This window comes from Lepisosteus oculatus, chromosome 3, assembly GCF_040954835.1.
Source record: "Lepisosteus oculatus isolate fLepOcu1 chromosome 3, fLepOcu1.hap2, whole genome shotgun sequence".
Lineage (NCBI taxonomy): Eukaryota > Metazoa > Chordata > Actinopteri > Semionotiformes > Lepisosteidae > Lepisosteus > Lepisosteus oculatus.
Window position 1 is genome coordinate 50,873,158 of NC_090698.1, and position 20,270 is coordinate 50,893,427.

At 36.1% G+C, this 20,270-nt stretch overlaps 1 protein-coding gene across 1 annotated transcript in view; it reads left to right on the forward strand.

The window, feature by feature from the left end:
• The window catches only part of fbn2a (fibrillin 2a), a 113,261-nt gene that overhangs the window by 25,145 nt on the left and 67,846 nt on the right, over positions 1 to 20,270 (forward strand). Inside the window, exons 8-16 of the mRNA XM_006626927.3 lie at positions 6,992 to 7,117; positions 12,278 to 12,430; positions 13,269 to 13,439; positions 14,547 to 14,684; positions 15,157 to 15,276; positions 15,763 to 15,888; positions 16,622 to 16,744; positions 17,970 to 18,092; positions 18,807 to 18,959. Of these exons, the coding sequence (XP_006626990.2) occupies positions 6,992 to 7,117; positions 12,278 to 12,430; positions 13,269 to 13,439; positions 14,547 to 14,684; positions 15,157 to 15,276; positions 15,763 to 15,888; positions 16,622 to 16,744; positions 17,970 to 18,092; positions 18,807 to 18,959 (1,233 nt within the window). The remainder of the gene's footprint in view (positions 1 to 6,991; positions 7,118 to 12,277; positions 12,431 to 13,268; positions 13,440 to 14,546; positions 14,685 to 15,156; positions 15,277 to 15,762; positions 15,889 to 16,621; positions 16,745 to 17,969; positions 18,093 to 18,806; positions 18,960 to 20,270) is intronic.

Genomic DNA, 20,270 nt, shown 5'->3' on the forward strand with positions numbered 1-20,270 from the left:
TAAAAATATGGTTAAAGCCACACTGGGGTTTTCAGCAATATTTGTTCACTCTTAGTAATTGAACTGATGAAAGATAAAACCTTTAGTTTTACTCTTCTGGGAATAAGTTTGCTCCTGTGGGAAGAGAGGTTGGAGTGATCCTAGCTGCGAGCGTTGAGCCTGGAATAATAATAATGGTCAACATGCTCAACATGTTGAAGTTGGTGCGTTTGTTAGAATGGGCAACAGAATATTTCCTTACATATTGACAGGTGTTGTGTATGTAAGGTTTAGCAGATACATTGTATTAGAGAGGGAACTGCTATAAAGTGGAAAGACGTCCATATACTGTATTACTATTATTAATTTTGTTTGGCTGATGTTTTTATCCACACTGACTTAAGCTGAGGATTTAGTAGATACCCATTTATACAACTGGGTATCTTACTGGAGCAATTTGGGTGAAGTATCTTGCTGTGAGTCTCTCACCTTACATTTGAACCCATAGCTATTTACAGTATTTACAAGGCCAGAACCTTAACCAACCCTCCACACAGCTGTCCAAGGATCATAATTAATTTATGTTTGAACTGTACAACAGTCTCTACTCTATGTGTGAGGATCCCCAGAACCTTGGTACTGTAGCTACTTTAACATTAATTTTTCATTTAATCTTTTATCTCACCAGTTAAGTCAATAGAGAAGAAATTCTTATTTGCAATTGCGACCTTTAGAGTATCCGTTTATTCAGCAGCACATTTAGCTACATACAGTACAGTACCTTTCTCAGCAGTGGCCCAAGTGGGAGTTAAACCCATTATCATCCTGTATGTAATCTGTCTACCTCCACTGTATAGACAGATGTTTAATACGTAATATACCAACTGATTTACTTTGTTCAATATTCTGATTTATTTAATATTCTTAAAAAATATTCTTAAAATTCTTAAATATTTCTCTGTGGACCCCTCTTAGTTCTGTTATTGTCACACAAGGTTGTATTGTAAGCTGTGCTGGGATACTATGAAAGCTGATGCCATCTCTGCAAATCATGACTGAACATAAGACACCAAGAAAGGCTGAAAACAGGTGCAGGCCATTTGGCCCGTCTACAGAAGAGTGTTTGGCATGTACTGTATAGTAGTAGCTAATTGATCTGAGGATCTCATTCAACCATTTCTTGAAAGAGGAAACTTCAAAAACATGGCTGGGAAGGTCATTATACTCTCAGAACCCTTTGAATGAAGAGCTGCCTCTTGTTTTGTAGTTTTAAATGCACTTCCACATAGTTTCCACTTGTGTCCTCTATTTTTAAACTGTGTTTCAAACTGTTTCAAAGCTGAGCCACATGAAGAAAATGGAATTTACAGCAAACAAGAATGCATTTGAAGTTTAGAGACCATCATGGGTTACATTTGATGACATTTCTAATTTATTTTTTATGAGGATTAAGAGTTTACTCAGATCCTCCACTAGTGCTTTATTCTGTTATACTGTAGCATCTTTGACCGGTATTAATACTAAACCAGACTTGACATGTAGCAGACTTTAATTCACACCGAATCTTCAAAAACATGATTCCAGTAACTCTAGGTAAACTATACACTAGCAGCCGATATACAGTATTGTATTTATTGTAATTCTTTGAAATATTCCATCACATTTGCCAGTCAAATCTAATAGAATCATCATCATTTTTACATTATTATCTTTTGTTCCTCTCTACACACATCTTTCATGCTGCAGGGTCCTACAAGCTTATCAGGTTAACTGTTAGCTTAAGACATGGTTAAAATGTCACTAGAAAGTGTCACTTTCTATTGTTTTTCTACATAAAGACAGGCGAGTATTTAGTGAAAAGAGCAGATCAGTTTAGATTGTTTCAAGAATTTTGGAGAGCAATGTTTAATTCACAAGCTATTTTCTTCTCTTTCACTCTGTGTCATTCCCTAGGCATTTACTTTGGAGAAGTTATTACTTCCAAATTCTATTTTTCTCCCTGCCCAGTGCAGTTTTCTCATGTTGTTTTATGTGATTTTAAGTATAAATTCTGGTAAGAAATTCAGAATGTCTAAATTCTGTTCCACGATCCCTGCTGTATGGTTTGGCTTGCTGTTCTGGGAATTTTCCGAACAGTTTGACTTTGCTGATGGACAGGACACTTATTTCTCACCCTATAAATTTATTTCTATGTTTAGCACCTGCTATTTGCTGTTGTTGAACCTCCTTTCAATGACTGCCTTTGTTTTCTTACAACATTTAATTAGCTACAGAAGGTATATTTTACTTTGAACATATATTGTACAGTATGTATTGCAACTTTGTATGCAACTGGTGCTTGTTTAATAACGTACAGCCTTATTTTTTTATTTCATGCAGATGAATAAGAAATGCTCATATGTTGCAAGCAACTGTTCACTTCTGACTGTTAGGGAGACACTGTAGCCACTGTCCACCTTGATTTTGCATCCTAAAACAGAGAAGTGTTTCTTTCCTCCTCTTTTAAGCCCACACTGTTGAGTTCATAGACTTTTTCAACTGGTTGAACTTTCAAGTTCTGACTGGTATTAAATGGCTAATCAGTGTTCCATGAGGCCCTTTGTGTACTCACCTTTTTTCATATGGAAATACAGTATAAACATTAAAAGTCAAATCCTTGTCGTTCCTTTTTTAATTATTACCACACATATGCTGTACTAAACGTAGGTTATGTATTTCTGTCATAGTGTAGTTTAAATAAACATTCTTTTTGTACAAAACTAATGAAGCTATCAGGATTCAGTGGGAATTTTCTTTTACTTGTATTGTCTTAGAGTGTGCTAATTTTGCACAGCCTGATGTGACACACTTCTGCCAGCAGTTTACTTAACGATTTGTAAGCTGTAATTGAAGTGCACAGGAAGTCTTACCTTTGACAACAGGCAAATGACATAGCCAGCTGTGTTATTTAATACATAACATTTTCACATAACAAATGAGTATTTGAAATAAACCAGCTGACAAAGCATCTACTTTTAAGGCAGCTCTACAGGAAATCTGCAGCACGTTTTTCAGGTGCTGTCTTGGTTATTTGGTCTGTGGCAATTAATGTGTGGCCTGAGGGGGGGAAACGACATGCTGGGAACAAAACTGGAACAGAATTGATGGAATGGAAGACATTTTTATACACTGTAATTTTAAACACCCCTTATAATTACGTAGGGGCCCTGCCTTTGAAGTGTCTGAAAAATTATTCAAACCAATTGTGTTTGGGATTTTGGGTGTCAATGTCAGTTTGTCATTTTGCATAAGCCAATTGTAACATTTGAGGTAGCATTTTCTCGTTCGGTTGAATTAAATGAATACCATTCATTTTCTGAGATTGTGTTTTAAAATGGTTGAACCTGAATGCATAGTTATAGATTTAATGTTACTGTAAAAAAAAATCCAAAATGCAGTAACAAATACAAATACAAAGAAATGACATACCTAAAGAAGGGTAAAGTTTTGCATATTAGCTTTTAATATTAGGTGACCATGATGTTACAATTTCAGTGAATGAATACAACCATGTGGCAGGTCCTTGTTTTTGACTCGAGGAAGGTGCAGTAGTTAATGCAGAAAATAATGGCAGTATTACTAAGACGGTTCACTCAACATGTGAAGGATGCAGCTGTACCTATCCATAAAATGTAGTTGTCTGTAAAATAAAAAGTAAGATTTTTAATGAATACTGAAATCTGTATTGTTCAAAAACAAAATATTAATACAGAACAGGCATCAAGTGCTATCCTCTCAAATAGCATTGTTGGTGAAGTATGCAGAAGTCACTCTTATTGCAGTGTTCAAATTAGGACAGCAGTCTCACAGTCAGCGGTGATGTGAGCATTGAACTCCAAGGAAAGACATCATCAGTAAAGGGCAACAGCAGGTCAGGACACATACTCCAGCATTGTGATATTTGTGCATTAATTCAAAGTGCAAGACAAAACAGGGGAGCCTCAGCAGACCAACTGGCTACTAATTTCAAACTGGTTTGCAAACAACCAGTTTAATCAAATGCAGTCTGCCAGAACTTCAGTGAGGTACCAGGCACAAGGAAATGTAACATGGTCAGAAAAATCATCCTTCTCCGTATTCTTGACAAATCAAGAAAAGTACATGTGTGTCACCAACCTAAAACACTTTATAGCCCACAGCCCTGGTTCCAGTAGTCAAGTGTACTGGTTGTTCCATAGTGTTAATGGGCATATTTTCCTGGCATGGTCTGGGTTCACTCATTCTGGTTGGTTAAATATAAGTCTCATCTCAAAATAGGCAAAATGATAAAACATTAAAATCTTGAAATGCACAATGGGCATTTCATCCTGAACAGTTTTCCTGAGCATGAATCTTTTTTTCTGAATTGAATTGTTTCCTTTCTGTAGCCTCCCAATTTAAAACCACTAGTTATTGGATCAGTTCTGTTCTCTGTTATGGTCTCAGTAAAAGTACAGGAAAGGGAAGCCTTTCTTTCTCTCTCTGTTAACACTCCAAGTGAGCAGGCACCTGGGAGCCTGGTAGAATAATTGGAGAGGATATCTTTTTTTCAAATACAAAACTACTGAAACCTTTAAAATGAGTTTATTTACTTTCTTTGGTTGCAATCTTTCAATATATATATTGTGCCTCTGCAGTTTGTCCAAAAAAAAAAAAGCTGTCTGGTATATTACTGTGCTTAAAGGAATGTCTTATACTGACAGATGAAAAGATCTGAAAATCTGTTAAATGCGAGACTTGAGTCGGGACAAGATTCAAGAATTGAGAATCCTCAAAAAAGTCCCCAAGTAGACCTCTGCAGTGAAATATGACCCTGAAGACACAAATGGAAGCTAAGGGGAAGTGCTTAGAACTGAGAACATGACACATTTTTACACAAACGTTAGGGAGAGTCATGAGCAAACGTATCCAGCCCTGCTATTGAGGCCACTTTAACAAAACAAGGAACTGGTTAGAGATCCTCAGAATAATTCAATGAGGTAGAAGGGCTGATAGTCCTCCTTTCATTGTGACCTTTAGTGCATTTTTATGTTTTGGTTGAGCTTGGTGCACATTAAACGTCTAAATTCACATTTCGTGATCAAATGCACACCGAAACAATTCTTTCAAGTCTGGTGATCCCCCTAGGTTGAGCCTCTTTGAAAAACAAAATGGAAGATTTACAGGATTTTATATACATTTATATAATGCAAATATATATTTGTATTAAAGTGAAATATCCAAACTGAAAAAAGATAAACAGTTGTATTTAAGACATCCTGCAATATCATAGTAAGGAAATGTAGTTGGGAGGGTTTCTATTTATGTCACTTCCAATGCATATTTTAATTTATTTTTAAATAAATACTTATGTTGATGCATGGTGAACTTTGTAAAAGAAAAACAATCCAGACACTTAGTTTCTCTCTGTTGATGTAGATTTAGAGTATTCATGAGGGACGCCCTGTAAAAAGTGGAGAGTGAAAGCACCAACTGTGCCTTTTTTACAAGGAAATTCTGTTGGACTTCATTAACGGCTTTCAACATTCATTAGAATGACGATGTATTTCAATTTTTGTTTCCACTGCCAATCATGACTTGTCAAATTGGGTTTCCAAGCCATTAAAAAGCCTAGGTTAGTCTTTCATATTTTGAAAGAGTATATGGTACTGGGATATTACTAGTTTATTTATGTAACACTCCTGAGTTAGGAAACATGTTGATGTGGCTTGATTTGCTCTTTAGTATAATTATTTAATGATGATTGACTCTTGTTGCACCCTTTTATAAAAGAAGTAAACAAGTACTGTATCTCTTCACAGAAATAGTTTATATAGCCTGGAAAAAGAGAAATGTGGCTGACCAGTTTAGCAAACTGACTTTTCTAACACCGCTTTAAAGAGAATTAGAAGGAGCAGTGTTAGGAAACCCTGAAGAACCTGAGACAAGTGGAAATTGTGGGCAGAAAAAGAAAACACTAATAGGAGCTTGGTGTGATTCTTGGTCTAAAGGCTAATACAATCAAATAATCAAAATGGGCCAAAACTTTTGATTGCTTTGACAGTATGTGTCTCTCTTTCTCTCTATTACTCCTGTGGTCTTTGAGGTGTGGCCAAAATTTGATTCTTTATTTTTTTTCAAAAGAATTTACTTTTTTTTCCGTTTTTTAAGAAGGTGCTTTAGTTCCTTTTGGTTTTCATTCAATGCCTCGGTAATAATGCGAAACACTTTTTGCAGTCTTGGTGGGCTCTACTAGCAATTCGTAAAAGGTATCTGTTAAGAAATTCTGACCCTTTCTGTAAAGTAATTGTAATACTTTAACACTGAGATACATTAAAATCATTCCATAAGATTGAGACTATAAAATGAGTCAGGTGTTTTATGTATTCATTCGGCCCCTGAAAAGAGTAAAAGCATTTTATTTTATTTTTAATTGGGGGATTATTTTCTGATCTCATTGAATTTGTGAATGTTGTAGTTTGTTGTGCCAATTTTTAGAAACACTCCAGATCAGTTATTTTAAAACAATGATTAAATGTAGGCTTTAGGATACTGTACCTGCTGTGTTAAATGCCTATTTCCTCTCTTTTGTTGTTGGGCTTGCAGTTCTAACTCCACTGTCATAAAACTATCCTTTTATGACTCTATACAGAAATTATCATAGGAAAAACAGATAAAGCTGTCAATTACATACACTCTTAATGCACAGTAATACACTTTTGTTTTCTTCAGCTTCATAAATTGGTGTACCGAATATGTATGGTGTTCCAATCTGCTTGAAAGTACTCTTAACGGACAAAATGGCACTATTGTTTAATGCATTAAATTATTTTTCATTCTTTTCATTTTAATGGCTTAAACACTCTAAACCGAGTTTTTTGGTTAATCACTGTTTCATACTTATTCAGACTTACTCCATGATAAGTATTGGTAATGCATGGTACTGTACATTAGAAGTGAACCGTTGCTGTCAAATTGGATTTATTTTGACGTTTTACTGTTTATTTTTTTACAGATATTGATGAGTGTAGTACACTTCAGGGTGTGTGTGATGGAGGTCAGTGCATCAACACAGTCGGAGGTTATTCCTGCATTTGCCCACCTGGCTATATGCAATCTGCTGATGGCACTCGATGCTTTGGTAAGTTCAGGCATAGCTTTGTGCACAGTAATGTTGTCTTCTCTTAAAAAACAAACAGCCACCAACCAAACCTAACAAAAAATCACTGGAATGGCACAATAATTTACCTAAGCCTGGAGCTGGAGTAGTATAGTAAATCCAAAGAAGTCATTTTGGTGTAAGCAATAGAAAATGCGTTCTCAAGAGCTGTATTTTTTGGTTTGGTCTAAAGTGGGTATAATGTTTTTCTTGGCTGAAACCAATTTTTTCACTTTTTGTTTTCACTGGACCCAGAAGAAGCATGCTCCCTGTTCGTATTTGCTGTAGGTAATTTTGTTCAAGTGGAGATTTGTGGACCAAATCTCCAAATGCAGACTGGAAGCTACATTTTATGCAAGGTGCTTCGTCTATGAAGGAAAAGTTAAGGTGCAAGTGCATACAAAAGGGGTATACAGTATATAGAAAAGAGTTGAATTGTCTGTTGAAAATAGCTGAAAGATAACACTAGTTCTTGATTATTTACCTCATTTGGAAATAGGGAATGAAGAAAGTGATTAATCATGGTGTCTTAATCCCTCAAGCATGTAAATTGGCAAATAACTTACTCCACTGGGCCACATTAAAGAATATCTGAAACTGTCCCTTAGTGACTGTTAGACAAATAATTCAGGTGGTTTTCACTTTGGATGTAGGAAAGACAATATTTATTCTTTCCTAGTGAAACCATCATGAAAGAGAAATAAATGTGCTTAACTGCATTTTTGTAACTAAGTAGGGGGATAATGACATGATAGCCAAAAGGTATTAATAACTGTATTGGCTTGTTATTTGGATATTAGTCCTCTGAAATGTTTTGCGAAAGGGCAAACCGCAGAACCGCGGCATATCCGCATAACTGATTAAGTTTCAAAATTGATAACAGGCTTGGGTCTGTTATCATCAGGAAAATCATCAGGAATTTAAACGATCCTGTCGAAAATTACAGTATGTTCCTTAGAGAAGCTTTTATACATTTTTGTGAGTGAAATAAATATACTGTATTATTTATTGTATTATATATAATATCGCTAGGTCTGAGTTTTCAACTGTTTGTTTAAAAACTAATGATACATGTTTTAAATAATACAAATATGTACACTGAGGAATTTGTAGAAAACCCCTTTTTAACTGAATACAACGGTTCAAAATGTTCATCCGTCTTTATATGTTTTTACAGGTGCACTTTTCATTCTAAATGTCATCTATATGAAGAACAGTATAGTTTTTACTTTATTTTATTTATTTAAATGGGACATATGTTACAGAGTCCCATATAGGAACTGCTTATACTTTACAGTGTGTACATTAGCACAGTACTGTATATCGTAAATGTGATTTAAAATGAAAAAAAAAATAGTCATTAGCTATATCCGTAGACTAGTGGATTAATTTATTGCTCAAAAGTGTTGAAAAAATGAACATTTCCTGTTTCCATTTTTCTGTTTCAGAATTAAAAGACTTTACATTTTCCGGCTATTTACTTAAAGACATACTGTAATTGTCTAAAAAAAGATTGAATTCAGTACTTTTTCTGTGAAAAATTAAGTGTTTACATAGCTATAAAATCCCCTTGTACAGCTGTAAATAATTTGAATTTGATGGTCAATAGTGGGTGGGCTACAGTTGTATTACATTATAGTTGTTATCATAAACACCTCTTGTTAGTAAAAAAAGCACAGTACCCACTGCATGAGGAGCAGCTGTCTAAATACATAGCAACACATCATGGTATTGATGAAAATGGTATTACAACATTAAAATGTCACAAACATCTCCTTTATGACATTGGTGTACCTTCATATTGACAAAGGCTGAATGGTATGTTTTCACTTGGAACATGAGCTTTTGATCCTCTCTTCTGTCACATTGTGCAGTCACTGGTGTTATGGCTGGTGTGTGAGATACCACAGATGCAATGCAAGTGGGAAAATAGACCCCAGATTCCACATTATAACAGTAGGGTACCACCGGTTCATTCTTTCAGTATTATTGTCCCCTTGTCCTTAAGGTGGTTCTCCCATCTCCTTCATCCCTGCCCACCTTAAAAGCTATTCAGTTATGTTTTATCTTTAGGATTTATTATAAGCCCAATATGTGCATTTTAGTAGTTTCTGTATTGTAATTTTGGGCCTCAGTCTCAATAGTCTCATTATTCTGTTTAAAATAACCTCCCACCAAGGAACATGTTTTGACTTGAGCAGAATGCAGGTAATTTAGTGATTCTTGGGGGGAAGAGTGACATAGTTGAAATGCAGGCTCAGAGAGAAAACTGGTATCTTGGCTTAACCTACAATTACAGTTTGGATGACTGTATTACAGCTGTGCATTCCACTAGAAAACGCATGGTGAAAAAATAATGAGGAACAGCCATAATAAATTAAGTCTTTTTCAACTTGAGCATTCATGTTTTGTTTAGAAATAAATTTATAGTATACTATGTTTTATTTTTCTATTGTAGTTTGAAAACTTTGGTTTTAAATATCATAATATAGAGAGAATGAAAGCAGAAAACTAAAGCTGATAAAAATGAAAAATTGTGTTTTCTTAAGTGAAGGTTTATTTTTATGTATTTTATATAAATTGCACAAGCTCCAGAAATATTTGCAATAGTATATATTGTAATAACTCGTAAAATCTGTAAATTGGAGTTGTGTTTAGAACATAGCAATCCCTTTTATATCCAGCAGAATTGCTTTTGGTGATATCTTGCCAGAGTTTTAAGGACTCACAGCTGACTCTGTTCCCCTTGTCAGTCAGCAGTTATCAACACATCATTAGTTACAACATAACAAGGTCCAAGAATACTTGAGAGCACATTGTCCCTTATAGGGGAAAAGTGTTTAAAGTATTTTAAATTGCGTTTTTGGCCCCATACCTTGTGTTATTTTTGAGAGCATTCTGCTATCATAACATCTAAGTCTGTTAGTTTGGATTTTGTGTGGAAAAGAAGTGGTGTTGAGATGAAACTGATTTAAATTTGAATACTGACTCTGCAAATAGCATTATCAGGATGCCACGTTCACTAGGAAAACAGGCTGTCACCGATCTTAGTGTACAAAAAATAGATATAATTTACCTGTATTTATAAACCCCAATTATTTGGCATGGTGAAATGAACAAGCCTTTTTATATTTCCGTTTCTTGGTTCAAGACTTTACTGTCTTATCTTGATTCCTGGCTAAATGGTCTATTTCCATGAACACAGAAACCTTTGCAAACATCCATTTTAAACCTTTACCATTTCAAAGATTATTTTCCTACAGAGCATTGTAGTGATTTAGAATTATATTCACGCCACACAAATCAAACATGGTATATACATGTATAGACATATAATCTATTATATTTTCTATCTGTGCAGTTATGGGCAGTTTGCAAGGATGATGTCCATATAAATAATTAGAACCACAAAGATGAACTAAAGTATTAAAACGAGCCATGTTTCATAACATGTCCTGTGGAGACATTAAGCAACCATTTTAGCTCTAATAGGTTTGACTAAAGGTGTGTGACCTTTGACTTTCCATTCCTCTGGCAGATTTCTGTAAGATTTCACAGGTCCCCTACAGCAGGGCCTCTTGGGGCAATGATGGTAAAGCAGCTGGTAGCAGGACTTACAGCTTTAGGTTCACAGTCTGAAATACTCTTTACCAGGCAACAGAATGTCACAGAAGACAAGAAGCCCAGGAAAACCAAGATTTACTGTGGTGTCTCATTTAAAAGTTTTTAAATATTTTAAAATGTTAACATTTGGAAAAACTGGTAGTGAATTGCAAGTGAATGTTTATACTAAAGAGCATTTAATATCTGTTTACTTAATACCAAGACATGTCATTAATAGAGAAAGCATAGAAGGCTATCTTTAATTTGTAAGCTACATTGTATAAGGGAAGTAAAAAGAGGAAGATAAATTTAGAGATCTCTATTAGAGAAATATCTTTCACAAAATGGAAATCAAGGTTTTCTGATTAAGATTTATAACTCCTGTACATTTTACATAGTGGTAGCTGCTTCTCCTCTTTTCTTCTGTGAATTGTCTGTGTATTTTTAATTAATCATTTATCTATGTAAAGGTATTTCAATTGAGAATAAATACTAATTTACAATCATGACCTGGAAAATATCCATTTACTGTATACAGGAAATTTAATGGAGTTTTGTTTGAAGTGCCTTGATTTTACGTACAACAGGGGTGCCCCTTCTGGGATTTGGAAATATGACCCTCTGGTCCGGAGCCCTCCCTACTATACTGCCTCTGTGTAGCAAAACATTAAGTGACTCTTGGCACCTCAAAGAGCTTTGGTATTATTTTAATGATGTGGAAAACATGCATTTATAACATCTTAAAATTATACTGTAGATTTTCAAAAGAAGATCTATTTATAGCACAGTATTTCATGAACTTTTCTGTACTTTTTATTATGAAAAGTATGATGCAGTTTAGTATAATCATAAGCATACATACTGTACAGTATTAGTTTCAGCGCAAGTGTCTTGCTGGAGGTTGGAATCCTGCCATTTTACAGTTTTAAGTTTATATTTAATATTTAGCCTGAGAATGATATAATGTGATTTTTGTTCCCCCTTTAGGATGTATAAATAAAATGGATTCTATTAGTGGAAAAATAATACCCAAGTGGAATGATTTAAGGAAACAAACAGATCTTCAGTTAGATCTTTATTATTACTGTACTTTCCATATGGGTGTAAAGAACGTAGAGCATAAAAATAACGCAGCTCTTTAAGCTACGAAAAAATGAACTGTAATTCTTACTATGCCTTTTCTCAGTAAAATATCATTTATCGGACAGCATTTTAAATTGTAGCACTTTATTTAGCTTTTATAGTATCCATCTAGTAAGCTCACGAGAGATGACTGGTTTTGTTGTACAGGTATTTCAAAGTATACCCAGAATTACACAATATAAACAACAATATCCAGCATTACCTTTAACACGGTTGTGAGGAACTGTTGTATCAGCGTCTTTAATTTACAGTTATTTAAGAGGCACTGAGCAAACCATTAGTGGAAAAGGTTATTTTATACGGAACACGAGACAGTAGACTATAACTTGCAAGCTTAAATTAAATTGAGGTGCTGGACTGTAGAAAGTGCACACTGTTTCTGTGCTTCTGTCACAGACAGAAGAGGAGGGACCTGCTTCTCCAGCCTGGTGAATGGGCGCTGTGCTCAGGAGCTGACTGGACTCCTCAGTAAGATGCGGTGCTGCTGTGAGTTGGGACGCTGCTGGGCCCTGGGCTCTGTGCCAGAAATGTGCCCCGTTAGGGGTTCAGGTGAGGAAAGGAACATCTTACCCACATTGCAGAAATTAAAGATGTCACCGGCTGAATGTCATTCAGTCTGGAATCACTTAAATGTGGACTAAGGACTTCATAATTGGGCATAGGAAGTAGGAATGAATAATTCTGCCCTCTTTGGTGGCAACCATGTTTTGGTTTAGGCACGGTGCTGTACATTTCAGAAAAAAAATAGAAGTTCACGGAGAATAAAATAGTTTTAACACTTACTGCAGAAATGCCAATACAATATCTTCTAAAAATATTCACCTCCATGGTAAATGGTATAATATCACAGACAGAGGCTATTCAACTAATTCTGTGACTTGTCCCAGTAACTGTGTGCTCCTGAACTAGTTTAGATTAGATTTTGGGCCATAGAAAAGGGGATAAATACTTACAGAATCAGCATTTAAGTTTTGAATGCTCCTTGCAGTTGACTCTGACATCAATTAAGTTTTGATTAAAAATATTAACTTTAAAAAATTCACAGGGAATCTTTTGTAACTCTAAAGAGACATCATTGGAAGGGGGTGAATATGTCTGTAACACATAGTATTAAATATTCTGGATTTTCTTCACATTTTGGCTTGACAGACTCCAGTGAGTTTGCAGTGCTGTACCTGTCCTACAGGTGTTTTGCTATGTTGTTGATTCAGCAAATTTGCATAGTGAAAAGATGCTATTTGAAACCATTCAAACCTTAAAAAGGAATCTCTCTTGAATCTTGAGTAAATATTAATTTATCATGCATTCAATAAGTCCTTTGTCCTTGTTTAATTTCTGTATTTGTTTTTTTAATACAGTTTATAAAAAATCCTTTTCTATTTTTCAGATGAGTATCGGAGGCTGTGCATTCAAGGCATACCTTTAGGAGGCTTCCCAGAAGTGGATCCTGGAATTACAGGTGGAAGAATAAATCATTTTGTGCCCAGTGAGCTTGATCCCACAATCACTGGAGAACGAGTCCAAACCGGCCAACTTCACAGGCCACTCCCAGATTTTGGTGAGTTTAAGGCGTGCATTGAGAATTGATTTTTGGTTTGTTCATTCAGAATTCACAGTGATTACTGTTCATCTTGCCTTCTGGGGGAGCGAGTACACCCAAAACAAGGCAGGAAAGTGTGCCCCACAAAACCTTCACTGCTGGAACAAAGCACTAGAGACTGTAATGGTAGAGTTCTTTAGGTTGGTGCCACCCATGCACTCATACCTTTGATGAGAACATGGTGAAAGATAATCTATCTGCATCATATTATTGTTCTCCACTGCTCAATAGTAAGTTACCCATGCTATTTGTGCCACTGGACTCTTGACTGGACACTGGAGTATGATGAACAGTTTGTACACTGCAACCTGAATATAGTATCTCACTCAAAATGTTTTCAACAGAGTTTTTAGTTTTAGATTAAACCTACTGCTTGCCTTGCAATTTTAAATGCGCAGCCATTTGCTCACCTCTTTTGCCTTGCAACTCAGATTAAGACACGGATATCATGATTCCTTGAGTATTCACTTTCACTCAGTGGTGTCCTTTGCAGAGAATGTCATTCCCTTGGTTTTCCATGCCTGTATCACCTTAACCTTAGACACACTGCTCATTGAGCTGTCTTGCGTACTGAAGCTCCTGCCAGCCATGCCTCAAGAATCACACCTGTTTATTTTTTTTGTCCACTACCTGCGTTGCTGTGTATTCCCAAACTCTTGAAGTATTTTATCTAAGAATCATATTATTTGTTCTGTTCACCAGTTTCTGAGCTTATCATCTTGTGATCACAAACTAGCTGCTTTATTTTCCCAATCCTGAGATAAGTATATTATAAATTCAAGATAAACTTGTACGTACTGTCCAGGACATCCACCATCTTCTATATCTGTTTCATGGTTCCTGCTGAGAAATGTGAGCTGGTCACACAAGCACACTTTCACATTTAGATTTGAAATAATCCCTTGTTTTAGTGGCTTCCTTAGATCTCTGATTTCATCATACAGTAATTGTAAGAAGAAGAAAAAAGCTTCAAAACTACTCTCATCTTGATACATACACTATTCATTTAACTCAAGCCTAATCAAATGTCAGGGTTGTTTACTTATGGACTTGCTTATTTTACAGAAACTCTAAACCAAACAGTTGACATCTGCCAGAGATTCACCAACCTGTGCCTCAATGGGCGCTGTATTCCTGTCCCTTCCAGCTATCGCTGTGAATGCAACATGGGATTCAGACAAGATGTGCGGGGGGAATGTACTGGTAAGAACAGCACAGAAATCAAAGCATGTCATGCATTTAACACACCTCTTCAAATGTAGACATAGCTGCACTGCCTTGGTATGGTACATTTTAATTTGTAATTAAGAATTCTAATTCTACTAAATGATATCTTCATACTGCCGTTGGTTCATTTCATTACCTTGGCTTGCAATATCCATGTAAAAAAAGCAGCCAGAGTATTTTATTTTCCCAAAGCGTTTGACATTGAATTTACCCAAGTTTCTTTCTGATAAAAATTATGTTCATGCAAACTATCTTTTAAGGGGTGTAAAATATAAAAACAGTAAGGAATATGCTTACAGTGTTAATAAGTTACTGTACAGTAGGCAGTATTTTTTCTTTAAAATATTTCACAAGTTTTTATACATAGAGGAGTATGTATTGGTATTAGACCAACTGTAAACTTTGATAACTGAGAGAATTTAATCTCTGCATATCTATTTTATTACAGATATTGATGAGTGTTCATCTAACCCCTGTACCAATGGGGACTGTGTGAATACTCCTGGTTCTTACTACTGCAAATGCCATTCAGGCTTCCAGAGAACACCCACCAAACAGGCCTGCATTGGTGAGAGATGCTTTATTTTTTATATCTGAAGTTTTCCATATTATACTGAAATATTAATTCTGTAACAAATGTTTGGTTTGTATCTGAATAAAGGGATTTTTGTTAAAGCTAAAAGGGCAGATTATTTTTTCTCTGCAAATCAAAATACGTGGTATCTCATTAAATTCTATATACTATGTACAATTATTCAGATTTGTCCTTTTCAATATTTTAATTAATTTCAAAGCTGTTGTCCACTTTCTTTTTACCATATGTTTTGCCCATTAAACAATGCACGTAAGAACCAGGTTCCAGTGTAAATCAATGAAACAAATCTAATACAATTCCATAAATGTTCAGTTTGGAAAAACCAAAATGTCTGTGTGCTGCTATCTAAATGTATGTGATCTGCTTTTGTTTATGTTACAATTCTTGAAGTGTTGCATAGGTAAAGGTGATCAGCAATGTGATAAAATATAACTGCTCCTGCATGTTCTTTCCTTCAAGACATCGATGAATGTCTGCAGAATGGAGTCCTGTGTAAAAACGGGAGATGTGTGAACACTGATGGCAGTTTTCAATGTATCTGCAATGCTGGCTTTGAGCTGACTCCTGATGGAAAAAACTGTGTTGGTAATAAAATGCTTCTTTGTCCTGTTGTAGTTTATATTAGGCTGATGTAACCTAGAGTTTCCTGGAAACTCTAAATAATCCTGTCCTTAGTATTTCTGTTAACTAGTGAAAGCCTGGAAACCGCAGGAAGTTTTTTTTTTTACAGCTGCTCTGATGTGAGAAAAATTAGAATATGGAAGTTGAACTCAGAAACATTTGACTTTTTATGTTTGTATTTTAGTGATGATTGTGGTTACTAAGCATGGTTAAATATTTATTTTTTTATTTATACAAGTTTAAATATTTATTTTACTCAATATATTCCACTATGTATTTCCACACATACTTGCACATTATATTCATCTGGAACTTGTCCCTTCAAAACCATATGACTTTCTAGGTGTCACTGTTTCCCACAAAATTATATAAACAATAGCCTTCTGTTAATAAAAGTTAAAGGAAAACTATTGTGGGTTCAGGAGATTGGTGTGAAAATAGCTAATAGTTCTTCTTAATTGTAGTGCTGTGCTTGATTTCTAGTACAAATAGTGCAAATCGCCACACTATGGCTCCTTCAGTATAAAAATACATATTTTTCTGGCTAGTTCAAGAACATTTGATGCTTATGCAAACAGATATGCAGCAAAAGGTGCCTTAGTACATTATTTAAGACTACTCTAGGTTGTTTATTCTTGAGGTGGAAGCCTGCAACTGCTCTTAATTGTGAAAACCCATGTTGTTCCTTATCTCTTAGACCATGATGAGTGTGCTACCACCAACATGTGCTTAAATGGAATGTGCATCAATGAGGATGGGAGCTTCAAGTGCATCTGCAAGCCTGGTTTTACCCTGGCAGCTAGTGGTCGTTACTGCATTGGTGGGTGAGAAACAAAGAGCTTGAGGATGTGCTTCACTCAAAATAAGTTGTCTGGTACTAATTAAATGATCAAGAGCACCACGCAGGCATTAACAAATCACATCACAAATGTTCGTTATTCAAAGACGCTAACAGCAATACTGTTAATCCAAGTTTCCTTCCTTGTGTGTACATGACTGGTTCCTTTAATGTTGTGCAGTGAGACTGTAACAGATCCCCTCTGATTGGTAATGTAGCAGGAAAATCTGCACATAAATCATCCTTATTACAGATGAGTCGAGATGGCAAACGGACCACCCCAATGCAATGTTTCTTTCCCACCTTGATGTGAGTTCCAATGAAGGCATGCCTAGGTCCCCATTTTAACCCTTTAGTAACAGTGGAAAATGTCCTCACTAGGTCAGACCAGTTTGGTCAGTCTGCCAAATAAGCATTTTCTTTTTACCAGTGGCTGACATGACTATAAACGAGGCTGTTGCTAATATCTCAAGGAGGCAGAGAACAATTCCAGTTTAGGTTAAAATAACTTTCTTCCTAATGTTGGGAGTGATCTCATCCTGAGATCTTTGCTTCTCTCTGTCAGGAAGACCGGTGAGGGTCTGATTAGACAACCCCCTTCCTTCCTGTATGACCTTTATAGGGATGGCTGATCACAGGTGCAGCTAATTCCTTAATTTCTTTGTGAGAATGTAGCATAAAGGAATGTCTCATCACCACCCTCTGGCAGCTCCACCTTCTTTTCACCTCCCAAATCGGCTGCCATGTTACAGAGCCCCAGTATTGAGTGCACTGCCCTTTTGTGTTTTTTGTCATCAGTCATCTACTAAAAAGGCACTAATATTTTTTCCTACTGTATATTACTTATTTTCAATTGAACAGTCCCATAACCAGTCCAGGTTATTAGGAAGAGAGGCATCAGATCACTCCTCTCATGGGCCAGTGAGTGGTTCATGCGAGGATCTGTTGAGAAGAACAGAGCAAGGCCACCAATCTAGAAGTCCTATCGGTTTCACTCAGTACTTTATGCCAAGCATGAGAATGAAGCATTGTGCTCCAGGGAACACTATGAGCCCATGTTGCAAAAAGAAGCAAACGGAAGAAAAATTATTATAACGATACTGGAGATAAACTAGTACTGAGAGCTCTGATGGCACATACTGTATGAATAACATTAATTCTCCTGCTTTGAGATTATTTCCACTGAGATTTTCCTGTCTTGCTTCAGATGTAGATGAATGTCAGACCCCGGGGATGTGCATGAATGGGCGCTGCATAAACACTGAGGGCTCTTTCAGGTGTGAGTGCCTGGCAGGCCTGGCGGTTGGAGTTGATGGCAGATTCTGTGTGGGTAAGAGATTGTTAATCCTCAGGAGGCAGGGGGCAAACTTGTTCACACAAAGCTGGTGCGATATCCCAAGCTGTTTTCAATTTATTTGGAATGTGAGTCATTGAATCTGTAACTTGCTCACTTACGTGGGTTCGCCTGACTGTAAAGTACATGATTCAGATTATGTTGCTGGAATTGCAGTTTCTCATTTAAAAAACATCCAGTACAATATGTATTGTAAACAATATATAATAAAGGTGCCCATTAGTGACACCTTTACCATACATTATCCAAAGTAAGTATTGCCACATTCAAAATGTGTTTTAGTGTGTAGTAACCCCATAATGTTGAATGTAGTATCATTTAATTTGTTACGTTTATTAAACACTGATTTAGAATTTTTTAAATGTCTAAGTACAGAAACAATGATTATCTTGATAAACTCTTCAAATAATCTTGCTAACAACTTGCTAGGATGAATGAATGCTCAATAAACTAAAATAAAATAAAAATAATGCAAGATTAATATGGCCTAACCACCCATTGTTAATTGAATAGGTAGGTATTGAATAACAGATCTGGAGATGGATTGTATGAATATTTTATCTGCAACATTACAAATATAGACAGAAAGCACAATAACGGTCCCAAAATATGGATGGGAATAAACACTGTGTTTCATGGGATGGATGTTCAGCACAGTGAAATATAGAAGGTTTCTTCATGCCGTTTCAGACACTCACATGCGCAGCACTTGCTATGGAGCCATCAAGAAAGGCGTCTGTGTGCGTCCATTCCCGGGAGCTGTCACCAAGTCGGAATGCTGCTGCGCCAATTCAGATCACAGCTTCGGGGAGCCATGCCAGCCCTGTCCAGCTAGGAACTCAGGTGCCCATTTTTCACTATTTCACCTTCCACATAACTGATAAATTCAAGGTTTCCATCATCTGTTTCAAGACGATAGAGAATAGGAGAGTGCCTGCCTGAAAAAGATGATTGTCTTTAGATTTACATTCTCTCCAGTAGGTCTGTCTCCTGCTTGCATATTTAGGATTCCTTTAGTGAGAAAGAAGACCTTACGTTTTTCTCAAATGCACATTCTAGGAGGAATAAGAGAACGAATGTTCAAGAGACAATATTCTGTGTTAAAACCACTTCAGCATCAGTGGTTGAACAACCACTGTGTCAAAACCAGAGCTTTGTTATTATTGTAATTGCAATAAAGGTCTGAAAATACTGTACATGTTTTCTGCAGTCATCCAAAGGTTCTAAGGTTTCATTTAGGCTTCTAGGTGTACTCCTTTGGTTAGATGGATTGTCAGTTAAATTAAATACAGTATGAAATGTGCATTTATAAACCCATTGTCTACCCACATTGGCACCCCATTTTTAACCTTTTATTGAAGAATCTTTGTTAACTCAGCTTTCTGATATTTGTTAGTGGCGCAACACAAAACCCCTTGTAAATCCCCTGGATCTACAGGCAAAGGGAAATGTGTCCACAGATCCTACTGTTCTGTTCCTAACAGGCATTCTCAACTATATTCAATACATGCAAGTAGCAAGAATCCAGAGTATTGAGAACTGTGCGCATGTACTATGTTAACAGTACAACCTTACTTTCTGGGAATTACTGCAATACTGAGAAATATTCTCTGCTGAAGTGTTGTGCAGTATATAGTAGCTTCTTCGTGGCTTGACTCTAACACGTTTCCAATCATGCTGCCTCTCTTTTAGGATGGAGAAAAGACTTTAGCTTGAAGTTTAAGCTGCACCAAAATTTGTTTAAAGATTTTTCTCTCTGTGTACCACTTGAGTGTGCTTATGGTCTACTCGCATTATGGTGGAGGGTAATGCCTGACATTTAAGTAATTTATAGCCTTTTTTCTGCCTCTATAAAATGTGAAAACTAAACATTTTCATAGTGAGCATTTCTGCTTTTTCTACAGTAAACCGATTGCAAGGATGCATAGAATTCATAGTATTCAGAAAGGTGTCTTCTTACAGATTTTAGAATTTGATACCATTTCTTCAGCTGTGCAGACTGTAGCTGTCCCCAATTTGTACTGCCTTAACAACTTGGGGACTGGGGACTATAGCTGACATTTCTAACCTGTTTTATGGTTTTGAAATATTAGGGTTTCAGTTTGGCAGGCAGATGTTTTTTTTTTCAACAAAAGCATCTGCTGTGTGTGTCTG